Source organism: Linepithema humile, chromosome 8 (genome assembly GCF_040581485.1).
Source record: "Linepithema humile isolate Giens D197 chromosome 8, Lhum_UNIL_v1.0, whole genome shotgun sequence".
In the NCBI taxonomy this organism is placed as follows: domain Eukaryota; kingdom Metazoa; phylum Arthropoda; class Insecta; order Hymenoptera; family Formicidae; genus Linepithema; species Linepithema humile.
The window spans coordinates 9,134,026-9,146,968 of record NC_090135.1 but is presented as its reverse complement, the minus strand read 5'-3'; the positions used below and the strand labels follow the sequence as shown (position 1 = coordinate 9,146,968).

General features: G+C 41.0%; 2 protein-coding genes across 5 annotated transcripts; both read left to right on the top strand.

Annotated features, from left to right (window-relative positions):
- Positions 1 to 21: 21 nt before the first annotated feature.
- On the top strand, positions 22 to 2,426 carry LOC105676773 (protein lifeguard 1-like). Of its 2 annotated transcripts, XM_012374934.2 has the most exons (7): positions 22 to 213; positions 505 to 749; positions 839 to 892; positions 1,093 to 1,183; positions 1,278 to 1,403; positions 1,548 to 1,697; positions 1,848 to 2,426. In XM_012374934.2, the coding sequence occupies exons 1-7, from the start codon at positions 109 to 111 to the stop codon at positions 1,995 to 1,997; spliced, it is 921 nt and encodes a 306-aa protein (XP_012230357.2). In that variant the 5' UTR covers positions 22 to 108; the 3' UTR covers positions 1,998 to 2,426. The 2 variants fall into 2 exon arrangements, with proteins under 2 accessions (XP_012230357.2, XP_067216326.1); XM_067360225.1 differs by lacking the exon at positions 1,548 to 1,697.
- Positions 2,268 to 12,855, top strand: l(2)k05819 (transmembrane protein 94-like protein l(2)k05819). 3 transcript variants are annotated; one of them, XM_012374978.2, is made up of 25 exons: positions 2,268 to 2,426; positions 2,680 to 2,847; positions 2,943 to 3,077; positions 3,217 to 3,353; positions 3,435 to 3,628; positions 3,740 to 4,210; positions 4,451 to 4,612; positions 4,687 to 4,793; positions 4,933 to 5,021; positions 5,092 to 5,329; positions 5,415 to 5,508; positions 5,732 to 5,949; positions 6,063 to 6,298; positions 6,632 to 6,756; positions 6,847 to 6,995; positions 8,140 to 8,283; positions 8,731 to 8,877; positions 9,069 to 9,213; positions 9,290 to 9,498; positions 9,625 to 9,799; positions 10,126 to 10,371; positions 10,831 to 11,065; positions 11,301 to 11,394; positions 11,504 to 11,665; positions 11,736 to 12,855. In XM_012374978.2, the coding sequence occupies exons 2-25, from the start codon at positions 2,684 to 2,686 to the stop codon at positions 11,806 to 11,808; spliced, it is 4,149 nt and encodes a 1,382-aa protein (XP_012230401.1). In that variant the 5' UTR covers positions 2,268 to 2,426; positions 2,680 to 2,683; the 3' UTR covers positions 11,809 to 12,855. The 3 variants fall into 3 exon arrangements, with proteins under 3 accessions (XP_012230401.1, XP_012230402.1, XP_012230403.1); XM_012374979.2 differs by having other exon boundaries at positions 2,680 to 2,857; XM_012374980.2 differs by lacking the exon at positions 8,140 to 8,283.
- The last annotated feature ends 88 nt before the right edge of the window (positions 12,856 to 12,943 follow it).

The following is a 12,943-nucleotide window of genomic DNA, read 5'->3' as shown; positions in this document are numbered from 1 at the left end:
CGATTTTAGCGTACATTTAGACACATTTAGGTGCTGTTAGGTACATAGCAAAAATCAAGGGAAGCGAGAGACTTTATACACACCAGACGATTCTACTCAGCATACTCAATGCGGTCCGACGATCCCGAGCTCCAAGAACTGCAGCCGTCTCCGCAGCACATCCCGGGGCCGCCGCAGTTACCGCCGTTGATCAAAGGACAGAAGCTGAAAAGCGTGAGTGCGACGTTTTAATTATCCTAGCAGCGGATCTTGAGAAATTCTCATATCAATATTGTTAAGTTTCGACTCGGATTTATATCGCTCATTTAATAACACAATTAAGTTGTTTTTCATAGAATTTTCTTAAAGAAACATATTGTTTTCCATTCACAAATTATACGTTTCTTGTGTTTTATTAATTTTTGATGAATAAATTGTATAATTTTCCTGATTAATTTTTTTGAAAATTTGTCGAAATCATCAGAGCCTTGTTTAATCTAATTTTTACATCAAATTGTTATCTAGGGACCGTACACCATCACTGTGACAGATGATATGGTAGCACGGAGAGAACGGGAGAACCTGGAGCTGTACAGAGCGTGGGTGCATGAGCAACGCAGACGGAACATGCTGTCACAGGAGGACGCCGACGACTACATAGGCGACTTCAAGGAAGTCCTGATTCGCAGGAGCTTCGTCCGCAAAGTTTTCTGCCTCCTCTCGTTGCAGCTGGCGTTCACTATCGCTGTTATAGCCGTCTTTATGTTCGTGTGAGTACAATTTATAAAATTCTTAACTCTTTATTCGACTTTCTCCATAAACTTCCAAAAGTCACTGTCATTTTTCAAATTATTTTTAGGCGTGAAGCGCAGTTGTTCATGATAGTGAACTGGTACCTGTGGATTGTCGCCATGTAAGATACATCACTTCTTCATTCTTTATATGCGAAAATGATTTCTTACTGCTTATATCAAGTGCCAAAAGATAAGAATAATTATTATTTACTTATTTTATTTAGTATAACTTTGTTAGAACCGAGCAGTGTATAAAAATTCGTACGTTATTCGATCATATATTGCTTACGGAATTAATTTCGAAAATTTATTTCGACAGGGTGTTCTTCATCGTCGCGTACTGTGCCATCGGCTTATCGGTGCACGCCAGGCGAACGCCTCCCTACAATTGCATATGCCTGTGCTTGCTGGTAACACCTCACAACGTATCCTTCTTCCCCTGCGACAATGGTAGATGCAAATTAAAATTAATTTAGTTCAATCCTTCTGGATATCGCGCCGTAGACGTTAGGAATGTCGTATCTGGCCGCCTTCGTCTCCGTATTTTATAGCATCGAGGTGATCCTCGTTGTGATGGGCATGACCGCCGTCGTCACGATGTTAATATCTCTTGTAGCGACATTCTCCAGGGTATTATTGCATTTTTTATCTTATACTTTTAATATATTTTCTTGCACAAACATAATTTTATCGCGGAGGCAATTCAAATTCACGTTCTCTTTAAATATATTCCTATAATTTGTTCATAACTCTTGTTATAATTGATTATTATAGTTTGACTTGACGATGAGACCAGGCTTGCTGATGGTGATCGGGCTGGTTGCCATCGTGACTATTTTCACGATGCTGATTATCTTCATCTTCACTCACATAATGATTATGCGTTTAATAATTGCCATCATCGGAACGCTCCTGTTAAGCTTGGTCAGAATTTTGAATTGTTATAGAAATTATTCAAAAGTTATTTAAAATATTTTCTATCAAGTTTTTGTAATAATTTTTAGGATGCACGAATAAATAGATAAATAAATCAGCAATGATTAAATACTAATCAAACGTTTTATATATTTCTAGTATTTATACTTCGACGTGCAGACAATTATGGGTGGACGCAGAATAGAATTGGGTCCCGACGAAGTCGTCTTCGCAACGACGCAAATTTATGTTGATATCGTGCTGCTGTATCAGTACTTATTGATGTTCATGGGATTCTTCCATCATTGACAAAATAACGCTGTCGATTTATATGTCTCATTGGTATATGTATACATTTATATTTTCTTATGTACATGTATTATTATAAATATATATATAATATACTATTCTTTTATTGAGATTATTACATTTTAGATAAAATTTATTAGATTACATAGGTTTTACATATAAGCAATATTTGGAACATAACCAGATTTTGAACTGCTCTTGAGTTTTCACGTTACCGACAATTGATAATAGTATTTGCATTACCTGCATCGCCAGCCATGCGAATTATATGTTTTGAGTGCAATTCGTCGCAGTTTTAAGCGGATCCTAGAAAAATTATGTGATTCTTATTGTGCTGTGAATAAATTTCGGGAAGCAACTGCAGGAAAAGCTCTATCGCGTGTCGTACGCGTAGAGAGAGATAACGATTCTCCGTTAAGAGAAGCAAGTGTGAGTGATATTATAACCCTCATTAGTTTCTCATTGTTCCCGATTGTATTTTTCAACTTATTCTTTGGTTTTTGGTAATATTATTTGCAATATCGATGGCATTATTGATTTATAATAATATTCCTTTATTAGAGACGAGTCATTAATATTTTTTTCTTTCAGGTTGTATGATTAACTTGTTACATGAAATGTCAAAGTTGAAGTATTGAAATCTTATATAGAGACTTTTTTCTAATTTACTTGTATTTTGCAGAAAAATGGAGGGCGATCGATTAACCGGCCCAGATAAAAAGGAAGATGAGAATGTTGAGGCTAAATCTAAGGAAATTCTGGGCTTAACCACCACAGCAGCTCTGGACACATTACATCGTGATGTCAAACGTGTTCTGCAGGAGTATCAAGAGGATTACAGGAGAAATAAGTAGTATCTTGTACAGCGACTGTGATTATTTCGAGCAGAAACACAATATTTATGTATTTTGATTTATATTTCGATAATTGTTTTCGATAATCCAGGAAGTACAGAGCTTGGTTGAAGGACACTTTACATCATCGCAGCCAATACACGACGCTTTGCTGGACCTCGGCGATCGCTCTATTAATTAATGCAGTTATCCTTATTGTCACATTCTTCGTACTCAATGAAACATGGTGCGTTACGTGTCGATACGCAGATTTATGCATAAAATTTTGGCTACACCTCTGATCTGTCGTGTTTGCTTATCAGATAATAGCTCCACTAGCAATGCTCACTAGCACTCGTGTTTCATGAATGAGTGTGCCGTTGCAGGTATTCTACACTGCCCTATGATGGACTGATAATCTGTTGTTTAGTAGTATTGAATTTTATTTTAGTGGTGTCGGATAACAGATTACGACACAAGGAGATTCCTCATAGAGTAAAGATTCTTCTCGACCAACTCGACGGTGGGTATTTCACAGATTTTTACAATTTGTCGCTTGACGACGTTACAGATGATACAAATACGCGTTTCTTCAACATTGCAGTTGCGCGTGCAACGTGTCGATGGAAACCGAAGAACTATCCGCAATTATGCGGTCCGCAATCTCCCTGCTTGACTCTGCAATGGACATATCGTGACGGCGAAATAGTCAATTTGCCGTGGGCGCTGCTGGTGGCCGGTGACATAATCGTGATGAAGCCCGGCCAGCAAGCGCCCGGATATTGCGTGCCGTATGATGTACGTAGCTTGGACTTTTTCCAGCGCATAACGCTTCAGCTATTTTAAATTTAATTCTTCCGCTATTTTGAGAATTCTGAATTAAATTCTTCGCGTTGATGGAACTTTCAGGATCCGGAAGCGCCGGTTCTGCACGCCAGAGAGGCTTACACTCCGCAGGTGCACAGCGCCACCGACATCTTCTCCACGCCGCAGGCACGCGTGCCTCTGAAGAACAAGATCTACAAGCTCCAGGAGACGCCGTACTTGATGAACCTGCGAATGGCGTTGGACCAGGCGCTCGACCGGCCGGTCACCTATCACAATCGCAAGCGGCACCTGCTGATGATCTGCTGCATCGAGCATCTGGCTTATCCGATACTCCTGATCGTCGTTCTTGTGGTCAATCTACTCCGCTACTTGTATCTGGCGGATTACTTCAGTACCGGTCACTGGAGCGAGATGTTCCTGCTGCAGCCGATCGCTGTGAGCCTCCCGTTGCTGCCGCTGGTGTTCCCCGTCTGCTGGATATTCCTCAATTGCTTCGGCATGGCTCGCTTCAAGGCGTTGTTCAAGCTTTACTTATCTGCGAAGAAGCTACAGGTATTATTATCTATCCTTTTCTATATTCTTTGAAGTACTTTTTAATTGCAAATTTGGGAAACTGGAAAATAGTTGAATTTATGTCTTATAATAATAATAATTCTCTAATAAGTTTTTTTAAGATAAAATTTAAAATAATGCTATTTTGAAGGTTATGAATTATAACATAAAAATCTATTTTTCTTTCTTCTCGAATTTGACTTTAAATTATTATTTGAAATAATAAACGAGGGAACTTAGTTTGTAGATCCTTTCGAGGACGCGGATATCAGTGGTCCCAGTCATCCGGATGTAGTGTACAACTGGCTTGAACTCAAGGATTATTTTTTCGACATTCTTTCTGGCAAAGAACACATGATGTCGAGATCTGCAAGCATTCTGCACGTTTTGGGTTCTGTCACTGTAAATATTTGAGTACTGCTATCGAGTAAATGTAATTATCGATCAATTGCGTAACATTTCGTGTATTTTTGCAGGCATTGTGCTGCGTCGACAAGAAGGGAATTCTCTCGTGGCCTAATCCTACAGCGGAGAAAGTGTTCTTCCTGCGTAACGCTAATAACACCTTGTCGCCGAGTTCCAGGTGATTACTTTGTGTTATAAAAATCCTCAGAAAAAAATCTAGTAAGAAATTTTTCTTTGAGACATAAAGAAAATTCAAAGTTTTGTAAAATCAATTTGTAAAAATGCACGAAGGTGAATGCAATTCTATTATTTCGCAGCACCGGCAGCGTGGACAAAACAGCTGACAAGAACCCGGAGTCGGAAAAGTCGAAGGCGAACTCCAACAGAACGTCCTACGTGCAACATGGTAAGAAAAGATGCGAGTAGGCGCGAGCCCGAGTGCGCGACGAATAACGGGACGCTCCGACGCTTCGCAGATATGTCGCACTCCACTGCCGAAGTGTTGGATCTCACTCACGATCATGCGCTGCCGTTCCGGCTGCAATTCGACGATCACTCGTGGCGGCAACACCTCAACTCTCTCAAGCCGCTCGGTCTGACGATCCTTCTCAATACATGCAACATGGAGACGCAGGAGCACTACATGCAGTTCTGCTGTCACGTCACCTGCGAGGCACTCTACAACGAGAATCTGGTCCCGGTAACAAACAGACGGTACGGCGTCCTTAATTCTTATCTTGCGCGATGTTGATTTCTTCGGTGTTGGAGTGATTGAGAGAGATAAATGTTTCTGCAACAGATGTTTGTGCGAATTGGCGAAGCAGATCGGCTTTCAGGATCAGGCGCAGAAGATCTTTCAATTGGAGCAGCAGTTATCTACATTTAGACATGTTGTAAGTGTGATTATTAATTTGTCACTCTAGAAAATTCAGAATGCTTCTTTTGGATAGTTACATTTATTTGTTAAAAAAATCTTCGCTAGATTTCGAAGTCTTCGAAGATTTCGAGTCTATTCTGACGATCAGATTGCATTAATAGTCATGGAAAGCTCGTTGGATTGAACTTTGTCAAAACTGTTTTTAAGAAAATGGACAAAACTTGTGAATGTTTCGACAGCAACCGGAAATGGTCAGGCGGGACATAAAGTTCGCGCGGTCGCTGAGCATCGCGACCAAGTTGAAGTTCCCGTTTCCTCACATGGTGGCCGTGGTCGTCAAGGAGCGCAGCGGCGGCGGTCTGCAACTATTAACGCAGGGAACGGCCGACATAATCCTGGATTCGTGCATCGAGTACTGGGACGGTCACGATCTTTGTCCTCTTTCCGCATCGGACAGGTGCATCTCATATTTTTTTTTTTAATTATTCTGTATAATTGTACAACATTCTTAAAATTGTTGATAAAATTCGAGGAATATCTTGTATACAACTTTCTTTTCCCTTCTTGCAGGAAAAAGGTTCAAGACTTCTATCAGAGAACGAGCCTGACTTCGTACTGCACCGCGTTCGCGTATCGACCATTGACACGCGCCATCAGGGACAAGATGTCCGAGATATATCTGGAGCTTCCGGCGGACAGCAAGCATCTGTACACGCCGCACAGGAGCCCGACCCCCTTGCCCTGGGACTTCAGAAACGTTCTTGATCCCAGAGTGCGAGGGATACTCGGACAGTTTCATTCGACAGGTTTGCTTTAATTTCTTTTTGTATTATAAAAAAGAAAATTTGATAATTTAGTATGTTTTCCAGCAAAAGACACAAGTTGACACAAGTCGACACAAGTATCACTCTGTCTTTGTTCGATATTCAATGAGCAATAGAGAGAATAATACTTTTGTGTCGCTTGTGTCTCTTGGTGGAAAACTACCTTAATCAACAACAGCAGGAGGTTAGAGCGAACGAAATGCGATCGCATATTAGTCTTCAATTTTGTTTACTTTTTATTTTAATTTCACTTTTGATTGGAAGATGGGGTTTTATTTGGTAAATCAACTGGGAAGTAAAATGGCCTTTTTCCAGATTCTTTATTGTGCAATGATAATAAAGACGACGACGTCAGCGATGTCGAAGGCTGTTTTGAAGTTCAGTGCAATCAAGTTTTCATCGGGATGGTCACCATGCAATACCAGGCGCAAACGGATATGGTGAGAGAGACCGCGCCGTTTGTTAATAATTAATCAAGATGTCTTTAACTAATAATTTAAAAATATGCCATATTTCACATTCGATTATAGGTACAGTTGATCGAACAGCTGGACAGAGCGTGCATAAGGTTCGTTCACTTCAGCAAGGAGAACGAGCTGCGCTCGCGCGTCTTCTCGGAGAAGATGGGCCTGGAGAGCGGCTGGAACTGCCACATCTCGCTGCTCAGCGAGGGTGCCAGGTATTCGCGCGCTAAACACCGAGATATACCGTCGCCGTTTCTCGCTATCTTAATGTCTCTCGAGTTTCTCATATGGGGCATATCCGCGACTTTTCTTATCGCTAGTGTCTCCGATCCGACCCTTTTTAGTCCCAACATCGCAGTTGCATCATTGAAAAACATTTTAATTAACTTCTCAAGTCATCAACCACCATTATTGCTTCTTCTTTTTTTTTTAATTAAAAATTTAAAAATTAGAAAACTAATTAATTTTCTAAGTCGGCAATCGGGATTGTTTTTTCTTTCTTTCTAGAACGTTTAAAAAAGATTAGGAAAGCAGAATGATCGAAGGGGATTGAATTCCAGGATCGGACATGCACAAAGAAAAGCTGCGCGCGTATTAATAATGCATTAGTAATTCTCTGATTCTCATTAGAGCGCGCTACCGTGAAGCTCGACTGTAAAATGTGTCCGTGTATATTGCAGGAGACAGCAATGGCTGGAGAGATATCCGCATATGCCCCCGTCGTATATGTTTGTCTATACGTCTTTTTTACCTTTGTATCGTTAATCTCGACTTGCATGCTGACCGTTGCGCGGGACGTCTCGGGGAATAATGCTTTGTCCGTGTCAGCAAAACGAATTTACCTTCACGAAACTTCTCCCTTCGAATTCTCCGAGTCGTCCCGCGTCGTGTTTCTAATGTCAAACAAGATAACGCCACGACCATTTTGGCTGCAGTGTCCTAATACTTGATATATGTGTACTAATATCTCATTTTCAATTCTGGGTATCGAATCGCAAATTATCATTCTTTTATTTCTCGCAAAAAATTCACGATAATGTGTTGCTATTTCCATGATATATCAGCCGCTCAGAAGTCGAACTGATTAGCTCCATCAATTAATTTCATTTATGAAAAGTACAAGCGTCAATTGTGTACTAAAATTCTAAAAAAAAGTGGAGTTAATCAGTTTGGCTGATGAGCGACTCATCTGTCTAATTGCCAAGATAACTTTAATCAGATTGAGATCTCGCGATTGCGACTCGACGCCCGCGTCAAGCGACGCGAATACACTCGATATACTCTTCACGCGGGTGAAGATATACGCCACACGTTCATGTATACTCCAGTGTAACTAACACACACGATGACAAACATCAGGTCCGAGAGTCCAGTGGGTTGGTGGGTGAGCCAGGCGGCAGCCATGTCCTCACCCACTCCCTCACCCACGGCCCAATCTCATCAGCCTAATTACTACTCCTGCATGGACGAGGCCAGCCACTTGCTTAATCGTGTCTTACCTCGGTACGTTACACCGATTACATGCAGAAATAAGCTTACTATAAAGTTTCTTTGCTTTGCTTTTCGAAGTGAAAGAGAAAACAGGCGATGTATTAACCGTAAGATACATTTAGAACTTTTAATCAAAATTCAAGTAGCAGAGAAATGGTTTCACGATATTTAAATCAAGTGAGAAAGTTGAAGAAGGGAAAGATTTGATGAAAAATACAGAGCCGGATAAATTGGTCTTAAAATGGCATTCTACGGTTGGTCGGTCGCGAAAAATGTCTAGCATGACGAGAAAATCTCTGTTGTGAAAGCTTCGCGGAGTTCGCAAGGACTTCCGCGACCTAACGCAGTTTCTTGGCTTCTCCGCATTGATGTGTGTCTATCGATCGATTATTGTAAATTAGCGGAGGCGTGTGGTTGAGAGTGTTCATTGGAGTGTCCAATGCCTTTTCTTCGGTTTAGCACCAATTTGAACAACAGCCGGGCGATGAGCATGTCGGCGCCCAGCGCCATCAACACGGACTTCGCGACGGTGAAGTTTGACGACGAGACCACCGAATGGAACAACACCGTCGGGACTTCCCAGGCCAAGAGCGCCATGAGTCACAGGTAAAGCGATATCTAAGTGTGAAATGCAATTTTAATTTGCAATGATTACAGAATAATCATAGTTGATTATACAGAATTATGGAATATTAATTTGGACAAGTATCATTCTTTCAATTTTTATTTCCAATAATTTTTCACATGCGTAAAAATTGACAAAATACGCGACGTGTATAACGCTACATCAATTATAGAGAGCAGGATACGGTAAGGAGCGAGGATAGCGTCCTGGTGCAAAGCGTCGATCTCGGATCAGGTCAGGAAGCCTGGAGGTCCTTGAGCTGCCTCACCGATAGCACCGAGCAAAGTGCGCCGGTTAACTTCGACTTATCAAACAGGGTACGCAGATTTCCCATTTCTTTTAAGCTTGATAAACGATTATGGCAGTTTTTGTTGACTTTTTCCAAACGCGCAGGCCAAATTGCCAAGAGGAATAGACAAGATACGCCCGCATATCGAACTCATAGACAACGTCCCGCTACTCGTGTCGCTGTTCACCGACTGCAACACCACGGTGACTCGGGAGATGCTGCACATCATGCAGGACTACGGCGAAGTGGTGTGCGTGCTCGGCTCGTCCGCCAACGCTGAGAATATGCCGATCTTCATGCAGGCCGACGCCGGGTAATTCCACTTGCAATCTATTGGCGATGTTTGAGAATTTTTTCCCCGAAAGAAAAATTCCGACGCAAACTCCGTACGATTTTTGTTCAACTCGAGATCGATCAGAGTGTTGCGAATCAATTGCAGAGTCGCGGTGGAACCGCTTTACCCACAAGTATGCCAGAAAATGCCGGTATTGGTGCCCACCACGGAGGATCAAGGCATCTCTCCCGTCGATCTCAGCCGTGCGCTGAACTCCGTCGCGTGCTCGTTGAGCGTGAAACGTGAGGATCCTGTGGCGATCTTCCGTCTTATCATGGAGGTATGAAGCGAATTCTAATTTTCCATAGGCGCGAGGGATGATTTTCATCCTTATAGGGATCCTAAAGTGATCTGTTTTACCTATTTTTTTCAAATACACTTAACTTTTTTTTGGCTGTGTAGAATGAAAAGTCCTTTTCTGTAAGTAAAGTACATATGCTAATACACTACGGATGGTCAATTTGAAAGGATTTTTCAAGCCAAAAAAAACGAATTTTACGAAAAATGGAAGGTAAAACAGAGACGTATCTGTTTTACCTTCTATTTTTCGTAAAATTCGTTTTTTTTAGTTAAGAGAAGTTAAATAAACAATTTTTTCTCTTGCAGGCTCGTCATTACATGAATAGTCTATCGAACACCATGCAATTCTGGCTGTGCTGCTCAGCTACGGTCGCGTTCACGAGCCTATTGCCGGCATTCTTAATGCTGCCGCCGCTGTTCTCCATCGAGCAGGCGCTCTGGCTGGCGTGCTTGATAATTCCCACGCTATCGGTGCCTCTGACCGTCACGCCGATAGACCCGACGATAATGCAACGCGCGACCGGAAAAAATCTGTGCACAGTCAACGGAGAGGTGAGAAACAGTCGATTTGGATTTCCTTCTCGCGTGACAGCTGACGAAAAGGACTGAATCGAGCTTCTATGATTCTTAATAGACCAAATTGCTTTCGTACTTGTATTGTAGATTAATTTTAATTTATTTAATTAATTTTGAAACTTATTTTTCATGTAAGTTTACGCAGTTTGAACTATAGAAACTAAGCTTCATGAAAAAGAGTCGCTCTTGTTCTTTTATTTTCTTTTTAATAACGAGGAAAAAAATTGCCTTTTTTTCTCTAATATTTTCCGTTGTCACAGAATTATTCGTTACTCTATTTTTCTTCTTAATGTATACTCTTGGTATTTGAGAGAAAAATTATTAAAACAGTTCTATATTGTCATTCAGTTTAACTAATTCAAACAGGCTTTTGAAATTTAAGAACGAAATTGATTTAATATGTTGTAAATACTATAAGATATATATATGTTACAGGTCGCGTTGTTCGTTCTGTGGTGCTACGGCGGCAAGTTCCTGCCGACGGTGATCACGGTGATCCTATCGTATTTCGTCTCGTTTCTAACGCTTTGCCCTTTCTACGCACCAAACTCCAAGTGCCTGTACATATATCCGGAAATGAAGAACACATCTTGGGGCGGCTGGGACAACAAGCCAATTGTCTTCCTGGTCGTGCAGCATTTCGCTCTCACCCTTCTGGTTCTGCATCTTGGTAATCACTCATACTTTTTTTTTAACATATTAAATTGTTGTAAAAGAGTCGTTTACGCTAAAAAAATTGCTTCAATTTTTGAGTCTTGTCAATTGAAATAATCACAACTGACTTCAAATTCGTTTTAATTCTCTTTAAAAAACGAGCAAATTTTATCCAAACAAAATTTCACAGAAAACATCTTTTACATGAATTAATTACTTGGAAGTTTATCAATATCCACTCTTTCTTCCAGTTACGATATCTGCCGGTTTTGTGCACAGAGAATACTCGATATGGAGGAAAAATCCTATGACGAATTGCACCTGGTGCATCGCCGTATTTATCGTGTAAGTAAAAAATTTAAGTAATAGCAGCGAGAGCGAAAGAGAGAGAGAGCAGACTTGGCGCTCTCAAATCCTTTGAGTACAGATTAGATTTGTTGCATTATTATCGCAGACTGTGCGTGCAAGCGGCATTCTCCGGCATGGCGTTCCGCAGATTTTGGATAGAAGAGGGCAAGAAAATCGACAACTTTCCGATGCACGTGCCGCTGTTCTTTCTGCTCTCCGTGCCGCTGACTTTCATCATTAACGAGCTGATAAAATGGCAAGAGATTAAGTAAGTCTTTTTCTCATATCGCTCGCAATTTATGTAAATTCTTTGAAATGAACGCTCTGTTCTCTTTTAGAGTGAACGTTAGATACCAAAAGAGGGCACGTCTGGAATTCGGCACGAAACTGGGAATGAACTCGCCGTTTTAATTTAGCTCGCAGCACTCGTTTTTCGACGTCTTCAAAGTATCAAATGTGTTTTGTGAAAACAAAAATACGGGTATATACGTTAAGTGTTACATTATTAAGTATTGACGTACTGACTATAATCGATTCAGTTGCTGCAAGAGCTTGAAAAGGAAAAGGAGAGTTCGAAGGAGTTTTAAGGGAAAGAAACTCGTGCCAGTTACAGCGCCAAATATTGCCAAACAATAGATTCCGGACGGAACGCCGGTATTTTTCTATAGCCACGCGCGTATTTACATTTTACGATGGACGGACAGAGTCATCGATCACGAGCTTAAACATTCGCTGTGTGTGAAAATCTTCACGCGATACACATTTCGCGAAACCGTTTCACTCGTGCGACGCGGTTTCCTCGACAGCGAGTCATTCACATACAAGAATCGTCGGGCCGCATTATTTTTCTCGCTCCCGATTCTGTCACAATTCAAGATGTCCGATTGAGATATCGTCGATTCTTAACGTTCAGACACAAATAATTTTGCAATTATTGTTGAAAATTGTTTCGTAGATTTTTTTTTTTTAATTCTAAACAGCAATGCGAGTAAGTACCTGATGAGTCTGGGACATCTTGTATTCGACGTTTAGTGCTATCTAGAATACTTGTACATAAAGATGTTCCTATCGATAGAGCGATTTGTTTGCGCCGGTTAGAGATTTAGCGGGAATTTTAGCGCGAATTAAACGTATTCTGCGAGATCGTGTCTATATGTCTGCACTGGTGCACCCGTTGAAATTCGTGCCCTATCAAGCAGGAGTCTCGCCGAGTCTTACTTTGGTTGTGAAAAATAGCGCTCAGTCTTAGACGATTTCCCCACCGACGAAGTGGAGTACGACGATTTTCGGTATTTTCCGAAAATACGATTTTAAACGGTATTCTGCTCTCGAGTAGCGAATTTATTTTATTAATGAATTTTTATTCATATGTAATGTATCCTGATTAGTTCTAGATTTAGTTCTCTGCAATAGAGTGGATCTTTTTTTAAGGCGGTAATAAAATCTTCGTTTAAGCAACGTTTCGTGGCGATTCGATTGGCTGTATCCATTGGAAGTCATTTCCATAAGCCTTCGCTGAAAAACCGATTGAAGGAAGAGAATTGAG